We start from the raw sequence: 18,789 nt of genomic DNA on the forward strand, positions 1-18,789 counted from the left end.
TTTCTACATAACTGCATCATCAACATCACACCTGTAACACAACAGACATTGTTCACGCTCCATTTGTGTGATCTCTGTTAGTACACACACACTTATCAGGCTGTAAACCACTATTTCACAGTCAGTTTGCTAATTTTAAAGAGGTTTGTTGTCCAATTTCTCCCGAGACTCATTTATCGCTTTTCGGGACATCTCATTTCCCATTCTTCAATAGAACATCCGTGTCACGGATACATTTTAACAATGTTACATACAGTGGTGCTTTGTTTTCACATGGCGGAATACTGATCTCAATTATTCAGCATAGCTCACCTCCTCAGGAGAAAAAATAAATAAATTAAAAAATAGGGGGATGAACCAACACCCTAGCCATATCCGCCCCTTAGTCCCCACTGTACCTACCAATGTGGGGGATTGGCGGCCACTGCTCATGCAGCAGCTGCCCTTCTTTCTGTAGGGCTTTTGGGATGGATCAGAGTGACCGATTGGTCAGCACTGGCACATGACGGCTTTGATCAATCAGAATCGTTCCGTCTCGGGAGCCCTACAGAAAAAAAAAAAAAAAAAAGAAGAAGAAGAGCACAGCACGGACCACAATAGCACCTGCATAGGCAATGACAGCTAATGATGGAAAAAAAAAAAAATCAATCAGTGCAAAAAATTCTGATTATAACTAATGCAGCTGTACACAAAAGATCATCACATAATCCAAATAAATAGGCATAATATAAAACAAAAGTGCAATGCATATAAAACGTATTGCAATAAAAAGTTCTATAAAATCCAATGATAGTCCATAAAGAACAGGAGGTGGACTAACAGTCCCAGCAAGCACTGAAAGATTCCACGTGACAGAACACAAATCCATTTGCAATGGTGATAAAACCCTCCAGAGCACTCGCTTCTCTCACAAGATGTGGACCACTGAAGCTAACAGATGGTCAAACACACATGTCCCATATGGGTAAATCGCCCAGGCAGGGTCCAGGACCTCCACTCGATTTCTCCAGGAGTATAGATGGCGAGAAAAGTGCTCACTGATAAGTTGTAAAAAAAAAAAAAAAACAACTTTATTTTCCTATTAAAATGGCTACTCACAAAGGGCTTGGGTAACAGCGCATTTCCAGAGCAGGCTCTGTAGCGTATGAGACGCAGATTGTGACCGGCTCTCCATGGAGCGGATTCACACTTATCCAGAGAGGCTCCGGTGCGAACTGCACAGGAGTCCTGTGTGTCTTCTGCTCCATTTCAGCTCCCAATTCAGCCAAAAAGTTCCACTTAAAATTGGAACTTATTTGCTTCCTCGCCCTCCCCGGTGGTGTTGTGGGAAACGGGTATCTGTTTTTGACAGGTACCTTTCCCCATTTCCAGAAGACAGCGCCGTTGCGTCATTGCTCCTCCTTCCCCCGCTGCGGAGCCAGTTAAAAAGCGCAGCACACATGTGCAGTAGGGAACCGGCTGTGAAGCCATTTTTTTAGATTTACCAAAAAAGTTGAATATGAGGTCAAACAAACACTTTTAATTTGTATATAATCAGGTAGTCCCTTCCACTACATGGCTGAAGATAAATTGAATAAATGTATTGCCAGCATCAGAAGCAGCGGAGGACAGATGCAGGACTGGACTAATACTGCATCCTCCTAGGGGAGCATAAAACATTGTTTGTTTGTTTTTTTAAACCCCATTCTTCTCTTAATTCTTGCTTGAAATGTACTTGCCCTGCGCCTATCATATCGATAGTATGTGTTGCTGACTGTAATCTGATTATTCCTATCAAAAGGGGATCAATCGGAAAATAAAGTGATAATTTATTGAAGGGCTTGTATAGCAACCATAAGGGCCCCATCACGCTAGCTAGCGGACACTCCTCTGAAAAGTAATCTGTGCTCAGGGTGCTTTTCAGAAGTGATTGATAGGCAGTAAGGCAATATGTCTTCTTTTTTTAATCTCCTAAACACCACACTGCTGTGCCCGGCACACAGCTGGCATTGGACTTGAATGGGTCTCCTTTGCCTGGCTGTACTGCCGGTGTTCTATCAGATACCCGCTACCCATCACAAAGCTGCTACCCGGTCTGATGCGCAGCCGAAGTGACGCTGCCTCGTGGCCATCTTGGAACACCCACACTCGACCGCAGTAGCCCTACAGTTAGAAGTCGGCAAGCAGACATCTTTATACACTCACCAGAGTCTTGCTTTTCAAAGTTATTTTTAACAGTAAACTCAGCCTATATAGTGAAATGAAGTATTTAGAAGTCCGTAACACCGTTTTGATGTTTAATTTTAAAGCAGCGGTGTTCGGGTCACATCAGCAAACCTGTGAGGTCAGCAGGCTTGCCACTGCTTTTAATCACTTCAGCCCCGGAAGGATTTACCCCCTTCCTGACTTTTTGCGATACGGCACGGCGTCGCTTTAACTGAGAAGCTTTCTTTTGGTGGCATTCGATCACCTCTGTGATTTTTATTTTTTGCGCGCTATATATATATACAACGTTGGCTTGTGTCCATCTTGGTACACCCACACTTGTCCACAGTAAGCCTGGAGTTAGAAGTCAGCAAGCGCCATAAATCTATCCCCTATTTTGTAGACGCTATAACTTTTGTGCAAACCAATCAATAGCTGCTTATTGGAATTTTATTTTTTATTTTTACGAAAAAAGATATGTAGAGTACATATCGGCCTAAACTGAGGAAAAAAAAAAATATTTTTTTTTAAAAAAATTGGGATATTTATTATAGTAAAAAAATAAAGTTTTTTTTTTTTTAATCAAAATTCTTGATATATATATATATATATATATATATATATATATATATATATATATATATATATATATATATATATATATATATATCAAGAATTTTGATTAAAAAAAAAAAAACTTTATTTTTTTACTATAATAAATATCCCAATTTTTTTAAAAAAAAATATTTTTTTTTTTCCTCAGTTTAGGCCGATATGTACTCTACATATCTTTTTTCGTAAAAATAAAAAATAAAATTCCAATAAGCAGCTATTGATTGGTTTGCACAAAAGTTATAGCGTCTACAAAATAGGGGATAGATTTATGGCGCTTGCTGACTTCTAACTCCAGGCTTACTGTGGACAAGTGCGGGTGTACCAAGATGGACACAAGCCAACGTTACTCCGGCTGCACATCGTGCATGGGCAGTAGGGCGGGTAGCAGCTATCTCATATTACACCGGTGTGCTGTCAACATAGCCAATTTAATCGAGATCTCCAATTAAGTCACTTCCGGTTACTGTAAATAGTCAGTAATTGGAGATTGAGAACTTGCTGTTTTGACACAACGCCAGCACAACTCCGGTACATAATATTATGAGCAGATATTGTTAATCTACTCCGATGCTAACCAACAAAACGGCCACCTCTGAGGCGACGACAACTTTTTCCTTGTTAGCCGATGTTGTGTCAAAACAGCAAAGTCTTTGTGTACCAGAGAGCACACAGTTATACGGCTGCTGTTGAGTCGAAGTCTCCAATTTCTGACGGTTTACACCAACCGTTCGCGACGTAATTGGAGATCTCGATGAATTGGCCATTTTGACATTACACCGGTCAAACACAACAGTAGGCAATTCCTGCTACGGTTTCAAAACAAAACACTGCGACATGCCTATTGCTTGCAGATGAAGAGGGGGAGCGGTAAAAAACATGACTCAAACACAAGGTATTTGCGCCCCCCCCCCCCCCCCCACAACTGCTCCTGTAAACAAGCCCAGAGGCTGTGTTCACGGTGCTGCAATCACCGACATAGCATGCGATTCCCTCCACATTGCTGTGCAATGCAAATTCAGCCATACAAACTGTATATCTGAAATCGCATTTTGCCCTAAAATGGGGCAGGACCTTTCTATGGTCTGCACTGGAATTCCTGTAGCATTTCATAGTTCGCACTGCGATCCGATTCGGGGGTGACACAGATGTCAGCGGGAACCAGTCTGCCATTCCAGTGTGAAGTGCTGGGATTCCCACATCTCCCCGGGGGGTGGGAACCGGGACTTCTTATCATATCAGAGCAAACCTGAACAATCCATCCTGTCTGTATGCAATCAGTCAGATCCTCCCACTGCACAGCTGACAGGAGATACAAAGGAGATTGCACAGTGTATGACCAGCAGATACAATGTATACAATCTCCGTTAGATCTTCCAACAACTAGTGCAAGGACCTGCCTGCCTGTCTGTATACGGGTAGATAGGGTAGGGTAGGTCCTCCTATCACACAGGGGCGGTAGATCTGAAGCAGATTGTACAGATTGTGACTTGTGGGGTGAACTTACAGGGCACTGTACAGAGTCCAATCTGATCTCACGATCCCCTTCAGGCTCACCCCACACACTGCAATCTGTCCACACCATCAGATCTACCGAATCTGTGGAATAGGAGGACTCACCCACCTCCAAACAAGCAGGCAGGCCCTGGCACTACATACATACTTAGATCGTACAATCAGATTGTAGTGTGTGTGTGTGTGTGGACTGACTATACAACATGATTGTACGATCCCCAGCAGGGAAGGATCCCTGGGAGCTCCCTGTTCATGTGTCAGAGGAGGACCCCCCCCAATGATCTGCAGAGGGGGAGGGAGGGAGTAGTTCACCTCTGCTGTACACCTCGGAGGAGAGGAGCAAGGCTGGCCGGATGCCGTCCATAGGAACAAGCGGGACTCACCACTACACGTCCAGGTGAAAGGCCCAACACTGGGGACTCGGGTTACTCCAGCCCGGGACTCTGTCTCGGCCTCCTCCTCCTCGCACCCACACGTCGTTCTCCGCTCCCAGCACCAGACGCCTCTGCTCACTACTCAAAGCTTTACCGCGTCCAATCTCCCCCACACAGATCCCGCTCACTGCGCATGCCCACAACAACAGGACCTCCGTCACACAAAGAACCTCCCACCCCTTCCTGAACCAGCCACCCAATCACCGGCGAGCGCCTCCTATCCACGCCCCCACTTTTTCCCTCAGACACCGGTGACAGCGCCTACTGGGGCTCCGGGCCACGCCCCTCCCTATGACTTTAGTTTAGACTAGTAGAGGAAAGCATTTTAGGTTACGCCCACCTCTGCGGCATTCCCTTCATTCTATGCACTTCCCCCGCAGTGCGTGCTCGCTCCCGGGCGCCTGTACGCAGATCTGTAAACAGTAACACACGCACACAGTGCACGAGCAGTCATGTACTTTGTTCGTCCCCGTACGCTCACTGTCACTGTACATCGGGGGCGCGGGGGTCTCGCGCTTCCTCTGATTGATGAAGGGGCGGGCGGGTGACGTCATACCAAGCGCGCGACGTCCGAACTGCAACATTTTCACTGTAACTTTGTCAGACGGAGGGCGTGTCTTCTCACAGCTTATTTGACATAACCAGCACAGCGCCCTACAGTGGACTAATAGGAGATTACACCTCACAGCTTTTTCATAGGAGGGATAGTAAGTGTCATTAGCAGTGATGTCACTTTGCCAGGGAGGCGGGTCCAGTGTGGGGGGCACAATGGAGACAGTAGAGCTGCACAATTAATCGTCAAGAATCATTATTGCAATCTTGACTAAAGTGTTTCATAATTCTTTCTAAGCAAATAATTCTCTCTGCTCTTCTGAAGCCACAGCCCTCCAAAGGAAGAGAAAAAACAGGCAGTCTGCCAAGAATCAAAACATTATATATATATATTTTGGGGGTTCCAAGTAGTTTTCAAGTAAAAAAAAAATGATTTTAACTTGAAACCAACAAATGTCAGAAACTTTTTTCACTTACACACAGTCTATTCCATTGGCAAAATGTTACAATGTTTATATTTAAGTTCAACTGATAAAGACACGCCAAAAATCACACATGCTCAGATTCAACTGCGAGACAGAAGCTATTGGCTACTGGCTATTGAACTTCCTTTTTCTAGTACCGTCGTACATGTTGTACGTCACCACGTTATAAACGATCGGAATTTGGTGTGGCAGTGTGTAGGCAAGGCAGCTTGAGCCGAATTCCGTCGGAATTCCGTCAGGAAAACCATCAGAGCTTTTTCAGACGAGAATTCCGATCGTGTGTATGCAGCATAACTCATGTACTTTTAGTACTCCCTTCCACTAGTACAGTATTAAACCCCTTAGCCCCTAAGCACATGTATGTAATATAAAAAAAAATGCATCGGTGTCACCGACCCCCCATATATTATATATATATATATATATATATACACTGCCCAGACATCTCAAGTCTCCCGAGAGCTGCGGGCTCCTGGACACCCATGAGTGCAGGCAATCTCCTGGGCTGTGCCTGTTACTCAGCCACAGACAGACAGAACAGCCCGAATGGAGTACGGCCGCTCTGTCTGTGGCTGAGTGACAGGCGGATGTAAGGTGCTGCGAGCTGAGGCGGGGGGGGGGCAGCCCATACTGCTGTCCCCAGTCTGCTTTGGCTGCTGCTGCATGGGCACGGGTACATTTTTCGTCTGGTCAATTCAGCAGGGAAGGAGGTGGGTGGGCGGAGGCAGTGGTGTTGTTATGAAGGGGTGAGGGGTGCGGGCCGCATCCGGGTGACACCTGTGGGCAGCGGCATCATAAGATCTGCACACCCCACTGATCTGTGTCTCTCCCTCCCCGAAACGCGGCCTTTTTCAACCTTTTCAACACAGGAACCCTTGAAATAGTTCTCCAGTCTCGGGGAACCCCTGCTAAAAATTAGAAATCTACAACTCATGATACATTAGTGTGATGGTCAGTGGGAAGAATGGTCCTTACACCTGTGGTCATTGGGAAGAATTACCTCCTTACAGATAGCTAAAAAGATCAATGGAGTCAGTGGGAACTTATCTGAGAGGCAGAAATTGCCCAATGCTGAAGGAACCCCTAGCAACCTTTGGAGGAACCCTATGGTACCACAGAACCCTGATTGAGAATTACTGCCAAAATGTTTCCCCCGGCTCTCAACTCAGATCGGTACCCCACCCCTCTGCACTGCAGCTCCTTCCACACTACTGTACACAGGATGGATGAGGGACATGCTGTTGTTCATATCTCGCACCGTTCTGAGGTCTGAACAGTGTACAGTATTTGTACATGGACAAATGCTGGGGGTGCTATGGGAGGGGGGACTACTAGGACAAGTGGAGAGGGGGTGTTCTACACTGATGGGATTTATGCTAATGGAGGGGGTGCATATGCTGAGGGGGTTTATGCTGATGGAGGGGCAGGTCTGCACTTAGGGTGGTCTATGCTGATGGAGGGGGGTGGGTCTGCAGTTAGGGGGGTCTATGTTGATGGCGGGGTGGCTGCACTGGGGGGGTCTATAATGATGGAGGGGGAGGTGTCTATACTGCGGGAGGGGGGTCTGCACTGCGGGAGAGGGGTCTGTACTGTGGGAGTGGGGTCTACACTGCGGGAGGGGGGTCTGTACTGAATTCGCTGATTAGGATGCCTCACCAGCCCCATTGTAGCCGGACCCTAGGCCCCAGCTGCCCAGCTCCAGAAACTGGACCCTTGGCCCCAGCAGCCAGACCCCAGGCTCCAGCAGCCAGACTCCAGGACCAGCAGATCACCTCCAGCAACCAGACCCCAGGACCACCAGCCCAGCCCCTTTGTGATCAGGCTGCATTTCATGGGCACTGGTAAGGCTGCATTTTATGGGGGGGGGGGGGAATCGGCAAATTAGACTGAAATTAGTTTTTGCAGGTTGGGATGTCTGATATCATGTCTTCATTTTCTAATCTTATTTACTCCATCCCATGTCTTCCTCTTTCCCATTTCCTCTTCTTCGTCCTCCTCCTCCATCCCGTGTCCTGCTCCATCCCGTGTCCTCCTCCTTCATCCCGTGTCCTTCTCCATCCTGTGTCCTCCTCCATCCCATGTCCTCCTCCTCCTCCATCCCACATCAGTAGGGCAGTGAACGCTGTCAGTCGTTTTTTTTAATTATTTTTTAGGGCCCCAGCAGCAGAAAGAAGTGATAAATCAGCAGAAAGTGATAGTAGCAAATTTGGTAAAATGAAGCCATCTGTAAGAGTCACAATCCCTCTGCTAGGCATGAGGCAATCACAGTGATGTCATCCAGACTTGATATGAGGGATTCAGTATCCTTGCTGGAATATTTGTGCAGCACTCTGTAGCAACCAAAAGACTGGATCGGGCTCACATATATTATAAGCATAGCAGCAAGCATAGTGAATGGAGATTACATGGGAGCATGAAGACCATAGACACAAAGCAATAACAGGACAGATTTGATAATTAGCAGACCCACATGAAAAGTTACAGGGTGTGGGGGGGGGGGGGGGGGCATACATAAAAAATTGTGAGATATCAATGTAATCCAACCACTACCTGTAATATACCTGTAATATAAAGTTCCATTTAGCACCTATGTGTACAGACATAGCCACTTCCCAGCATCTGCAGGGGGGAGGGGCCAGTATATAAGGGGTAGAAGGGAGCCCTGTCATTTCATGCTTATGACTGGAGGGAGCGTGTCAAGGACAGAGAAGTGCTTTTCCTAAAAATCACCTCTGATCCCTCCCAAGCACTCCGCACCCCATCTCCTCCATCTGCTGCCTGGATGAGCACCGTGGCATGTAAACAATCTCTGCCTCATCCGATCTCCTTGCTGTCTGCAGCTCTACTACATGTAATGTGAGAGAGATCGGGCGGAGAAGATTGGTTGGGACCGGCAGACGACACCCCCCCCCCCCCCATGGGGGCACTCGTGCAGGCACGCTCCCGAGTCCAGCTGCTATGTCCATTGACAGACAGCAGGACTCTCCCCCCAGGGTCACTGGTTTTGTTTGACAGCAGCAGCTATCAATCTATCCAATAAGGACCCGAGACATGGGTTGTACCTTTTTATCTGCAACCTTCTCTTCTCTAGTTCAAATTCCATAATGTATACAGTTTACCTGAGCTTTCGGATAGCAGGGGGTGGGGAGCTGAAGTTACATGCTACAGATCTGAGAGAAGAGAAGAGCGCTGATAGCTGATTAGAGGGAAGGGACACCCTCCTTCACACAGGAACAGAGCTGAGGCTGTCAATTACAGGCTGTGTGCTGGAGATCTTTCCCCTGTCACCTTTTTATCGTATGTGTCAGGAAAACTTGTCAAAAGCGGGACACAACAGCAGACAGAAATAGCACATAGTGCTCTGGTTTGAGAGAAGTATACACTACGGGGGGGGGGGGGGGGGAATATGCGCCTATATCATGTCAGGTTTGTTTGAGTTAGGCTTTGAATTGTATCTCTCATGACTGAAAGATGCTATTGCTGGCCTCTTTCTGAAAATGCTAGTTGCCTGGCTATACCTGGCCCTGAGACTTCATGCACACAGATGCTTAACAGCTCCTGTGTGCCAATGCATACCATCCCCAATGCTTTCTGGCATCCGGGAAGACACGTGTGCCTTGCACAGCCCCCAATACAAGTGAATGGATGTACGCGGCCATGAGCGGGTAAACGCCAATGGCTTCTGCATCAACGAGTACCCAAGTATGCGCGTCCAGAAGTCATTGGCATTTATCAAAGCATAGCCATGTACAGCCACTCACTTGTATTGGCAGCTGTATATGAAATGTGCGGCTCCCCGGGCACCAGAGATTTTACACCTCAGCACACAAAGTGCTTCCAACCATCAGTGTAACAATGAATTTCTGATATAAAAGATTTCCAAGGTGTGCCACATCCCATGAGAAATTAGAATAGGAAAGAACCCCTAGGGGTGGGATTTTTAAAGGCACTACCAACAAGCAATACAGATAAAAATAGTAATTTTTATTAATAATTGTATAGTAAAATACATAGAATATTAGACAGAATATTATAATATAATTAGAATATTGGAAAGAGAAACATCAAATTGTGCAAATTGATGATACAGAGATCCTAAACCCAACGCGTTTCGGAGATAAATGTAGCCTCCTTCATCAGGGATTAACAGGAGATGTATAGTCTATAAAATACTAATGGTCAACAATCAATTTAATATATTCCATCTGAAGTGCATTGCCCATGAAGGGGTCCTAGGGTGCTAGTGACTTATATCTTGTTCAATTGCACATGCATAAGATCGTCCAAATCCATTTTAAAAGAAGGACACTGTCAATGTACTTTAGGTGTAATATATTAAATTGGTTGTTGACCATTTGTATTTTATAGACTATACATTTCCTGTTAACTCCTGATGAAGGCGACTACATTCATCTCCGAAACGCGTTGGGTATAGGATCTCTGTATCATCAATTTGCACACAATTTTATTTTTCGATTTCCATGTGTTTGTCTAATGGTCCATGTATTTTTCTATACAATTATTAATAAAAATTACTATTTTTATCTGTATTGCTTGTTGGTAGTGCTTTAAAAATCCCACCCCTAGGGGTTCTTTCCTATTCCAACCATCAGTGTGTACATGAGGCCTAACAATCAGATACCTAGATCAATTTTCAGCTAGCGAAACTTGGGAAAAAAGCCAGCATTCCCTATCTCTATTACTAGTTCTGAGTTGGTGTTTAAAGCAGAGATCCAGGGAAAAATGTAACTACTTTGAAAACATGAGCACTCCCCACACCCTGTTTTTGGAAAATATATATAGATATAGATATAGATATTTCATCCCTTTTTTGTATATTTTCTTCAGGACTTCCATCACATGGAGCCACGGTGAGGTACGTGCCTTCTGGGACCTGTGTCCCCCCCAGAAGACGACTGGACTGTTCAAAAAGCGCAACGTGACTTGCGCATGCACAGTAGGAAACAGGCTGTGAAGCTGCAAGGCTTCACTTCCTGTTTCCCTTGGTAGGGATGCCGGTACCTACACCTGGAGCCGATGGACGAGTCGGCTTCGGGTGCCAACATTGCGGGCTCCCTGGACAGGTAAGTGTCCTTATGTTAAAAGTCAGCAGCTACAGTAGTTGTAGCTGCTGACTTAATTTGTTTTCACCCAGCTGGAACTCTGCTTTATGCGTACAAACGTCAAAGGATCAGTCAAGCAACAAGCAGTTTCAGAAATAGAAATCTGCAGCCTACATTTTTCTTCAGTGATAGGTTTCCCTAAGATGTATGTTCAGCCAAAACGGGTTCCTTTTACCCCCCTTCATGACCAGGCCATTTTTTTTTTTTTTTTTACTTTCTGCAATAAAACATATCCAATTAAAAGAAAATAATAAATTCATCACCAATATGTATTCTGCTACATGTTTTTGGTAAAAAAAATAAAATAAAAAATCCAATAAGCATATATTGATTGCTTTACGTGGAACTTGTAGCATATACAAACTATGGTGTATATTTATGGAATTTTTATTTATTTTTTGTATACTAGTAATGGCGGCAATCAGCAACTTACAGCGGGACTGCTATAGTATGGTGGACAGTCTGACACTTTGTGAGAACCAGTGACAAAAATACAGTGATCAGTGCTAGAAATATGCACTGTGACTGTACTAATGACACTAGCTGGGAAGGGGTTAAACATTTAGGGCAATAAAAGGGTTAAATGTGTACCTAACTATTGTTTTTGTGTACCGTGTGAGGTGCTTTCACTAAGGGATGTGCTGTATTTTATTCCCTGCTTTGCAGGGACACAAAACCCATCACATCCCCACTGTCAGAACGGAGCTCTGCCTTGTTTACATAGGCAGAGCTTCATCCTGCATCTCTGCTTGACAATCAGCGGGTGCCGGTGGACATCCATTGGCCGGCACCCATTGATTGCCTTCTTCTGTGACAAATCACAGCAGGAGTGGCACACCTACCATGAATCACGTATATACTGCATGTAATTCTGCACAGAACGGCCGCACTGTAGCAGTAAATCTGCTCAATTCACAGATATAGATGCTGCTTTTGAGCGTTTCTGCAGATGCCATTTTGCCGCAAGTTGCGTTTTTTTTGGGCAAACTTGTTGTTGGGCAAATTAAAAAAGCAGAATGCGGTAAAAACACACTACATGCTTTTCTGCAGCTTCTCCATTGAAGTCTATTGAACCAAAAACAGCAGTGGTTTTGCGTTTAAAAAAAGTCCATGACCCTTTCAAAAAAAAAAAAAAACGTAGAGGCACTAAAACGCACTGATGTGAAGGTGTACCATAGGAACCAATGTTAAAAATAATGTCCAGTGTTTCTGCAAAAAGCATGTAAAAACGCATTGGTGTGAATAGAGCCTAAGTGGCTCACTTTGAAAAAAGTGGGAAAAAAAGATTAGCATCCGAAATGGGTTTTTTACTGCTATCCAGGAGAATAATGCTAATTTCCTGTCCTGCTGAATTTTTTTTCCTAGACAGGAAGTTAGGGTAACTTTACAAAAGTGATAGACGTAACAATGCTTTTCTTTAGTAGAGAAGGGGAAAATAGAACCACTGTCAGATATTTATTTCTGGCTGTATGTTTGTTGAAGATTTTCCCTCACTTCCTGTCTAGAGAAACTGTAGTCAGCTGAACAGGAAGTGAGGGTATCTCTCTCTAATGGAGCACTGGATAGCAACAAAAACTTGACTTTATCCAAAACCAAAAAAAATAAAAATATTTGGCTTGTTATACACTTTAATCTACATCCTATTATAGAAAAATACTGCACAAGTAAATGAAACACACCAACAAAAACAAATTTAGACAGTACAGCCTTTCCTGCACCAATTTAATTATTTTGTTTTCTAAATTATTAATTCAAAAAAAAAAAATCCAAAAATAAAATAAAAATAAATTCATGAAACAGGTTGACATCCTCCATCATGGTTGTGGCAAACGCTAATTATCATGAAAAGACTTGTCTTGCTGTCACTGTATAATATCGTGAGCGGTGATAACTAGAGGTTGTCAGCATGTATTGAAGGGAGCCCTGCCTGCTATGAGGATGCCCCCTGCAGGCCGTGTCCCCAGATAGCGGCTTGTCAGCATCAAAATAACCAATATTTTCAAAGTGGTTCAGGGAGACCAATAGAGAAGGAGGGAGGGGGGAATGATCTCTATTAGTCTCCCTTTGCCGATAAAGGATTAAAAAAAAAAAAAAAGAAGAAGGTTTTGTTTTATTCTTGGGTATATGGCTGATGCAGCTGCGGTCAGGATCCCACAACTTGAAAAACGTTAAAAATGTAAACTAGGTACGATCAGTCACCTCTGGCTCCTATAGAATGAGCCTTCTTTGCCCAACAGGATGCTTCACATGGCAAAAGTTCCACCCCTGGAAGGTTCTGTGGAGCGCTGGGAAATGGGTAATCACCATGGGAGGGGTGGGGTGGGGAAATCGGTGCCTGTGGTGCAGGATGGGAAAAGGCGGTCTTGTTGGCTCCTCCCAGCGTCTTGTATTCTATGCCAGAGGTGAAGGTAACTTCAAAAATACTGCCATTTTCCTAACACTGTGTCCTTGATGGCATCCACGTATTGCGATGGCACCCAGTATACCCAGTAGTAAGATGCTTCAGTAGGACCCAGCTGGAGAGCCTGCCAACATAGCAAAGAAACATCAAAAGTAAGCAGAGATTATGGGGAGCAAGTGCACTAGATTAACACTGGCAATAATCATGAGAACATTATTGGGTGCGTTGACAAAATTCAATTGCCCTGAGAGTTTCTTTAGCTTCAGACAGAACCATAAATACGCGCCCGATGGCAGCGTTCATCTATATGGTGTGAAGTGGGAAGAATGGAAAGGAGTGTAGACAACCAGTGACAGTTTATATTGCGGAAAAACAAGAGACTGGCCAGGGCTTGCTAACCTCCCCTGAGATTTTTTTGGGATAGGAGTATAAAGGTTTATGTAAAGATCCAGAGTACCATGCCTGACAGCTATTGCATAGCAATGCTTAGCTGCAGGGCTAAGCCACCCAGGAGATCTTAGCCAAGCCATAACTATGGGATTTTCCTTCCTGCAACCATATTTTGCAGGAAAGAAAATCACTCGCTTCCCTCATCAACACTGTTACATAGTAGGTTACATAGTAGGTGAGGTCAAAAAAAAGACACACATCCATCAAGTCCAACCTATGTGTGTGATTATATGTCAGTATTACATTGTATATCCCTGTATGTTGTGGTCGTTCAGGTGCTTATCTAATAGTTTCTTGAAACTATCGATGGCCCCCGCTGAAACCACTGCCTGTGGAAGGGAATTTCACATCCTTGCCGCTCTTACAGTTGTAATGGAAATTACTTCTAAGTTCTGTATATAACCGTATTCTATTTTATATGTATTGCGCAATGCCTTCACTGTGCACACGGCACTAATAATGTTTTCAGTACATGTTTTGTATTCTTTTGAGTCCTGATTAGAATTAGCCTGCCTATGTAACGCCCCTTGTTACCATAAATGTACAATTGTAATATTAATATGATACATACTTAATCATGTGTATAAAAACCTTCAAATTCGTCATAATAAAGGAGGAGAACAGTTATTTGGAAAGATGCGGAGCGTATCTTTTGTGTCTGTTCCCTACTGCAGTGGTTATTAATTTGGAACCACTAATCAATATGAGGATAGGAGTTGCCTATCTATAAAATATCCATTTCACAGTAAAGAAGCCTCTACATAGTTCAAGGTTAAACCTCTTTTCTTCTCATTTTAATCTATGGCCACGTGTCTTGTTAAACTCCCTTCCACAAAAAAAAGTTTTATCCCTATTGTGGGGTCACCAGTATGGTATTTGTATATTGAAATCATATCCCCTCTCAAGCGTCTCTTCTCCAGAGAGAATAAGTTCAGTGCTCGCAACCTTTCTTCATAACCAATATCCTCCAGACCCTTTATTAGCTTTGTTGCCCTTCTCTGTACTCGCTCCATTTCCAGTACATCCTTCCTGAGAATCGGTGCCCAGAACTGGACAGCATACTCTAGGTGCGGCCGGACCAGAGTCTTGTAGAGCGGGATAATTATCGTTTTATCTCTGGAGTTGATCCCCTTTTAAAGCATACCAATATTCTGTTTGCTTTGTTAGCAGCAGCTTGGCATCGTATGCCATTGCTGAGCCTGTCATCTACTAGGACCCCCATGCCCTTTTCCATCCTAGATTCCCCCAGAGGGTCTCCCTCTAGTGAGTAGATTGCATTAATATTTTTGCCACCCAAATGAATTATTTTAAAATTTTCTACATTGAACCTCATTTGCTATGTAGTTGCCCACCCCTTTAATTTGTTCAGATCTTTTTGCAAGGTTTCCACATCCTGCAGAGAAGGTATTGCCCTGCTTAGCTTAGTATCGTCTTCAAATACAGAGATTGAATTGTTTGTCCGATGCAGGAATCCCTACCGCGGAGCTATCGTGTTTTCTCAGGGCCAGGGGAGAGGGTTGGGGGAAAGAGGGCACGGGGAGCTGACCCAGCAGGGAGAACACATTGATTACTACTAGTGGGTATAGCCGTTGGCAATAACAGCATGCTCAAGATCCAACATGCTGGTTGGATCGACTTGAGTACAATCAGCATGCCCATAGATGGATTGAATCTCAGCTGGTTCCTGCTGACTAGCTGAGCTTCAATCCATCTATGGCAGGCTTTAGTTACATGATACTGTGCAATTAACAGTGATTATTGCTGGCGGCTATACCTGCCGCTAGCGATAATCGCAAGTAAAATCTGCCAGGCTGGTTGCATCCAAGTTGATTAACTTGGTACAGCCAGCTTGCCCATGCACGGTTCGAATCTTGGCCGGTTCCTGCTGAACTGGCTGAGATTCAAACTGTCTATGGCTGACATTAGCAGCACCTTGAGGTCAAAGATTCCCAGTGAGCAGTTACATTGCAAAGGAGCATGGCATTAAAATTGTCCTGTTAGCTTACCCTGAAAAGCTAGCCATAGACCCGATTGTGGCATGGGATACCAGATTTTTGTTTAACCTTTCAAATTCAATCTAAAAAACATTTTCCTTTTCATTTTGGGATTTCGATAGAGTAGGAAAAGGTCAAAACACCAATTTTTTTGTTGTCATCTGTGTCCAATTGGAGAGATCTACCTTCACTTTCGCTTCCATAGACACAACAGGCTATCCTCTCTTAGACAGTTATCACAGCACTAAGTGTCCCTTCAATTCCTGCATTGGTAAAAACTCAAAGATTTGCATTTCCATCAGTGTCAAACTCAAAGGCAATGGCCAAATGCTGAAAGCAATGATGCCTGTGTGGACAATGCAACAGGTTCACTTAAAGAGGAGGGCCAGCTTAATAAGCACACTTACCTGTCCAGGGCGCCCGCGATGTCGGCCGCCCGATGCTGACCCATCCCTTGACTCTCGGGTCCCGGCGCCGCCATTCCAACTAAGGGAAATAGGCAGTGGAGCCTTGCAGCTTCACTGCCCATTTCCTACTGCGCATGCGCGAGTCGTGCAGCGCTTTGTGTCTTTTTTTTTTCAGATTTTTGGCAAAATTTTTATGTACTTTTGTTTGTCAGGATGGCCCTCCACTTTAACTGCTGCTCTCCACAGAAGCAACTGCTCACCTTCTGTTCACAACTAGGAAAGGGAAGTGAAATACCTGGTACTTCCGGGTATAGGTAGAGCCTGTAATCCACAACCCTTTCTCTCACATGACAGCACAGGTGCTTGATGATTGGCCCTTCAGGCACTCAGTGTGCTTTCACATAGGGGTAGGGAGAGAATCCTCAGGCCAAGTGTAGGCTTGGAACTTACACAGGGCTTACTCTTATGGGCAAACAGCAGCAGAAGAGTGAAGAAAAATAAGTTTGCGCAGGTTGGGAAGGCAACTCTTAAAGGCTAAGTTCACTTTTTTTTCCCCTAAATTCCAGCTTCTCTATGTACCAATATAGCATTAAGTTGACCAGCTGACCTCAATAGTACACACCCTGCATCATCTACCCTCAGCTGGTAAACCTCTTCCTGTGTCATGACCTAAAGTCTGTCCAGAAAGTAAGGACAAACAGCCAAGAGGACAGTGATGTAAGCGTGTGTTGAATAAATCGAAAGCTTTTTAATTTTTGCAAAAGTAGTACATTAATGCTATATTGGTACATAGGAGAGGTGGAATAAGGAAAAAAAAAAAAAGGAAGGGGACTTTTAAAGTTGAACTATTAGGCAAAACTTTTTTTTTCACTTGGATAGAGTAAGGGAGGGTTATAACCCCTTAAACCACCAGACCTAGTGTCCCCATTAGAATATTTCTCCCCTATTACTTTTCTGGGGACATCCCAAATTTGGAATTTTCTTTTACTGTCTCTTTCAATGATAAATGGTAAACAGGACAAATAGATAGGGTGAATTTCCTTAACAGGGGGTGCACAGACAGCAAAAAAAAAAAAAAAAAAACCTGACAGGTGTTCTAACCCCTCTCCACTCTATCCAAAACACAAAAAAAAAACAAAAGTTTTTACTTTAACCACTTCCCGCCCGGCCTATAGCAGAACGATGGCCGGGTGGTGGTTTCATTATCCTGACTGGGCATCATATGACTTCATTCAGGATAACAGCTGCCACGCGCCCATGGGGCCCACATCACGGCGATCGGTGGTGAGGTGTGTCAGCCTGACACACACTGCTACACCGATCTCGGTTAAGAGCCTCCAACGGAGCCCATTGGTGGCTCTCCTGACAGGGGGGTCTGCGCTGATTGTTTATCAGCACAGCCCCCCCACGGATGCCCACCCAGGACCTCCATCAAGCCGCTCAGGACCACCAGGGAAGGAGGCAACATGTGGATGGCCAGGTAAGTGTACCATGGCCATCCACATAAGAAAAAAATTGCACAATACATGCCAATCAGTGCCCACAAATGGGCACTGACTGGCAACATTATGGTCCAGCTAAAAAAAGTGATGCCCAGCAATGCCACCCATCTGTGTCATCAGTGCCACCTCTCAGTGCCCATCCATGCCCATCAGTGCCCATCTATCGGTGACCGTCAGTGCCCAACTGTGCCACCTATCAGTGCCGCCTATGAGTGACAATCAGTGCCGCCTAATCGGTGCAACCTCATCGGTGTCGCCCTATCAGTGCCCATCAGTGCAGCCATATCAGTGCCCGTCATCGAAGAAGAAAACTTATTTACAAAAAGATTTAACAGAAACAAAGAAAAAACTATATTTTTTCAAAATTTTCGTCTTTTTTTTATTTGTTGCGCAAAAACCACCAAAAGAAAGCTCTATTTGTGGGAACAAAATTATAAAAAATTGTTTGGGTACAGTGTTGCATGGCCGCGCAATTGTCATTCAAATTGCGACAACGCTGAAAGTTGAAAATTGGCTTGGGAAGGAAGGTGCGTAAGTGCCTGGTATTGAAGTGGTTAAGTAAACCTTGGTGATTCCAATACCTACATTAAAGTGGTTCTAAAGCCAAAATGTTTTTTTACCTTAATGCATTCCTTGCACTAAGGTAAAGAAAAATGTTTTACAGCTTTCTGTCCTCCCTTTCCCTGTGTGAAGGGGAAGAGAGGGGAGAAGAGATCCAGAGCTGTTTACAGCTACAGCTCTTCGCTCTCCCCTCTTCCTCTTCACACAGGAACTCGGGCAGGAGCTATTGGCTCCTGTTGCTGTCAATCAAATGCAGTGAGAGAGGGGGCGGGGGCAAGGCTCTGCTGTGTGGCTCCACAGACACATACAGCTTGGGAGCAAGCATGCACTGTGTGCCCCCATAGCAAGTGGCTTGCAGCGGGGGCACATGAAGAAAAAGAGGAGCCATGATCACCAGCGGGGGGACCCCAGAAGAGAAGGTTCAGGGCCGCTCTGTGCAAAACCATTTAACATGCATAACATGTTTATTATTTTAATAAATAAATAAATGTCACAAAACTATTTTTTAAAGAAGAGCAAACATTTGTATGTGCAAAGGATCAGGGCATAAACAAGCTTGGAAAATACAT

General features: G+C 44.5%; 2 protein-coding genes across 2 annotated transcripts in view; both read right to left on the bottom strand.

The window, feature by feature from the left end:
- Window positions 1–4,886, bottom strand: part of RAB40C (RAB40C, member RAS oncogene family) — a 48,299-nt gene extending 43,413 nt beyond the window's left edge. Inside the window, exon 1 of the mRNA XM_077449237.1 lies at window positions 4,695–4,886. The gene's annotated coding sequence lies outside the window, so the exon portion shown is untranslated. The remainder of the gene's footprint in view (window positions 1–4,694) is intronic.
- Window positions 4,887–12,597: 7,711 nt separating this feature from the next.
- UBFD1 (ubiquitin family domain containing 1) overlaps window positions 12,598–18,789 on the bottom strand; it is a 38,106-nt gene continuing 31,914 nt past the window's right edge. Inside the window, exon 7 of the mRNA XM_077449241.1 lies at window positions 12,598–13,430. Coding sequence (XP_077305367.1) covers window positions 13,320–13,430 — 111 coding nt within the window. The 3' untranslated portion in view covers window positions 12,598–13,319. The remainder of the gene's footprint in view (window positions 13,431–18,789) is intronic.

Source organism: Lithobates pipiens, unplaced genomic scaffold, assembly GCF_037356315.1.
Source record: "Lithobates pipiens isolate NorthernLeopardFrog02 unplaced genomic scaffold, aLitPip1_a1.2 Scaffold_22, whole genome shotgun sequence".
Classification (NCBI taxonomy): Eukaryota; Metazoa; Chordata; class Amphibia; order Anura; family Ranidae; genus Lithobates; species Lithobates pipiens.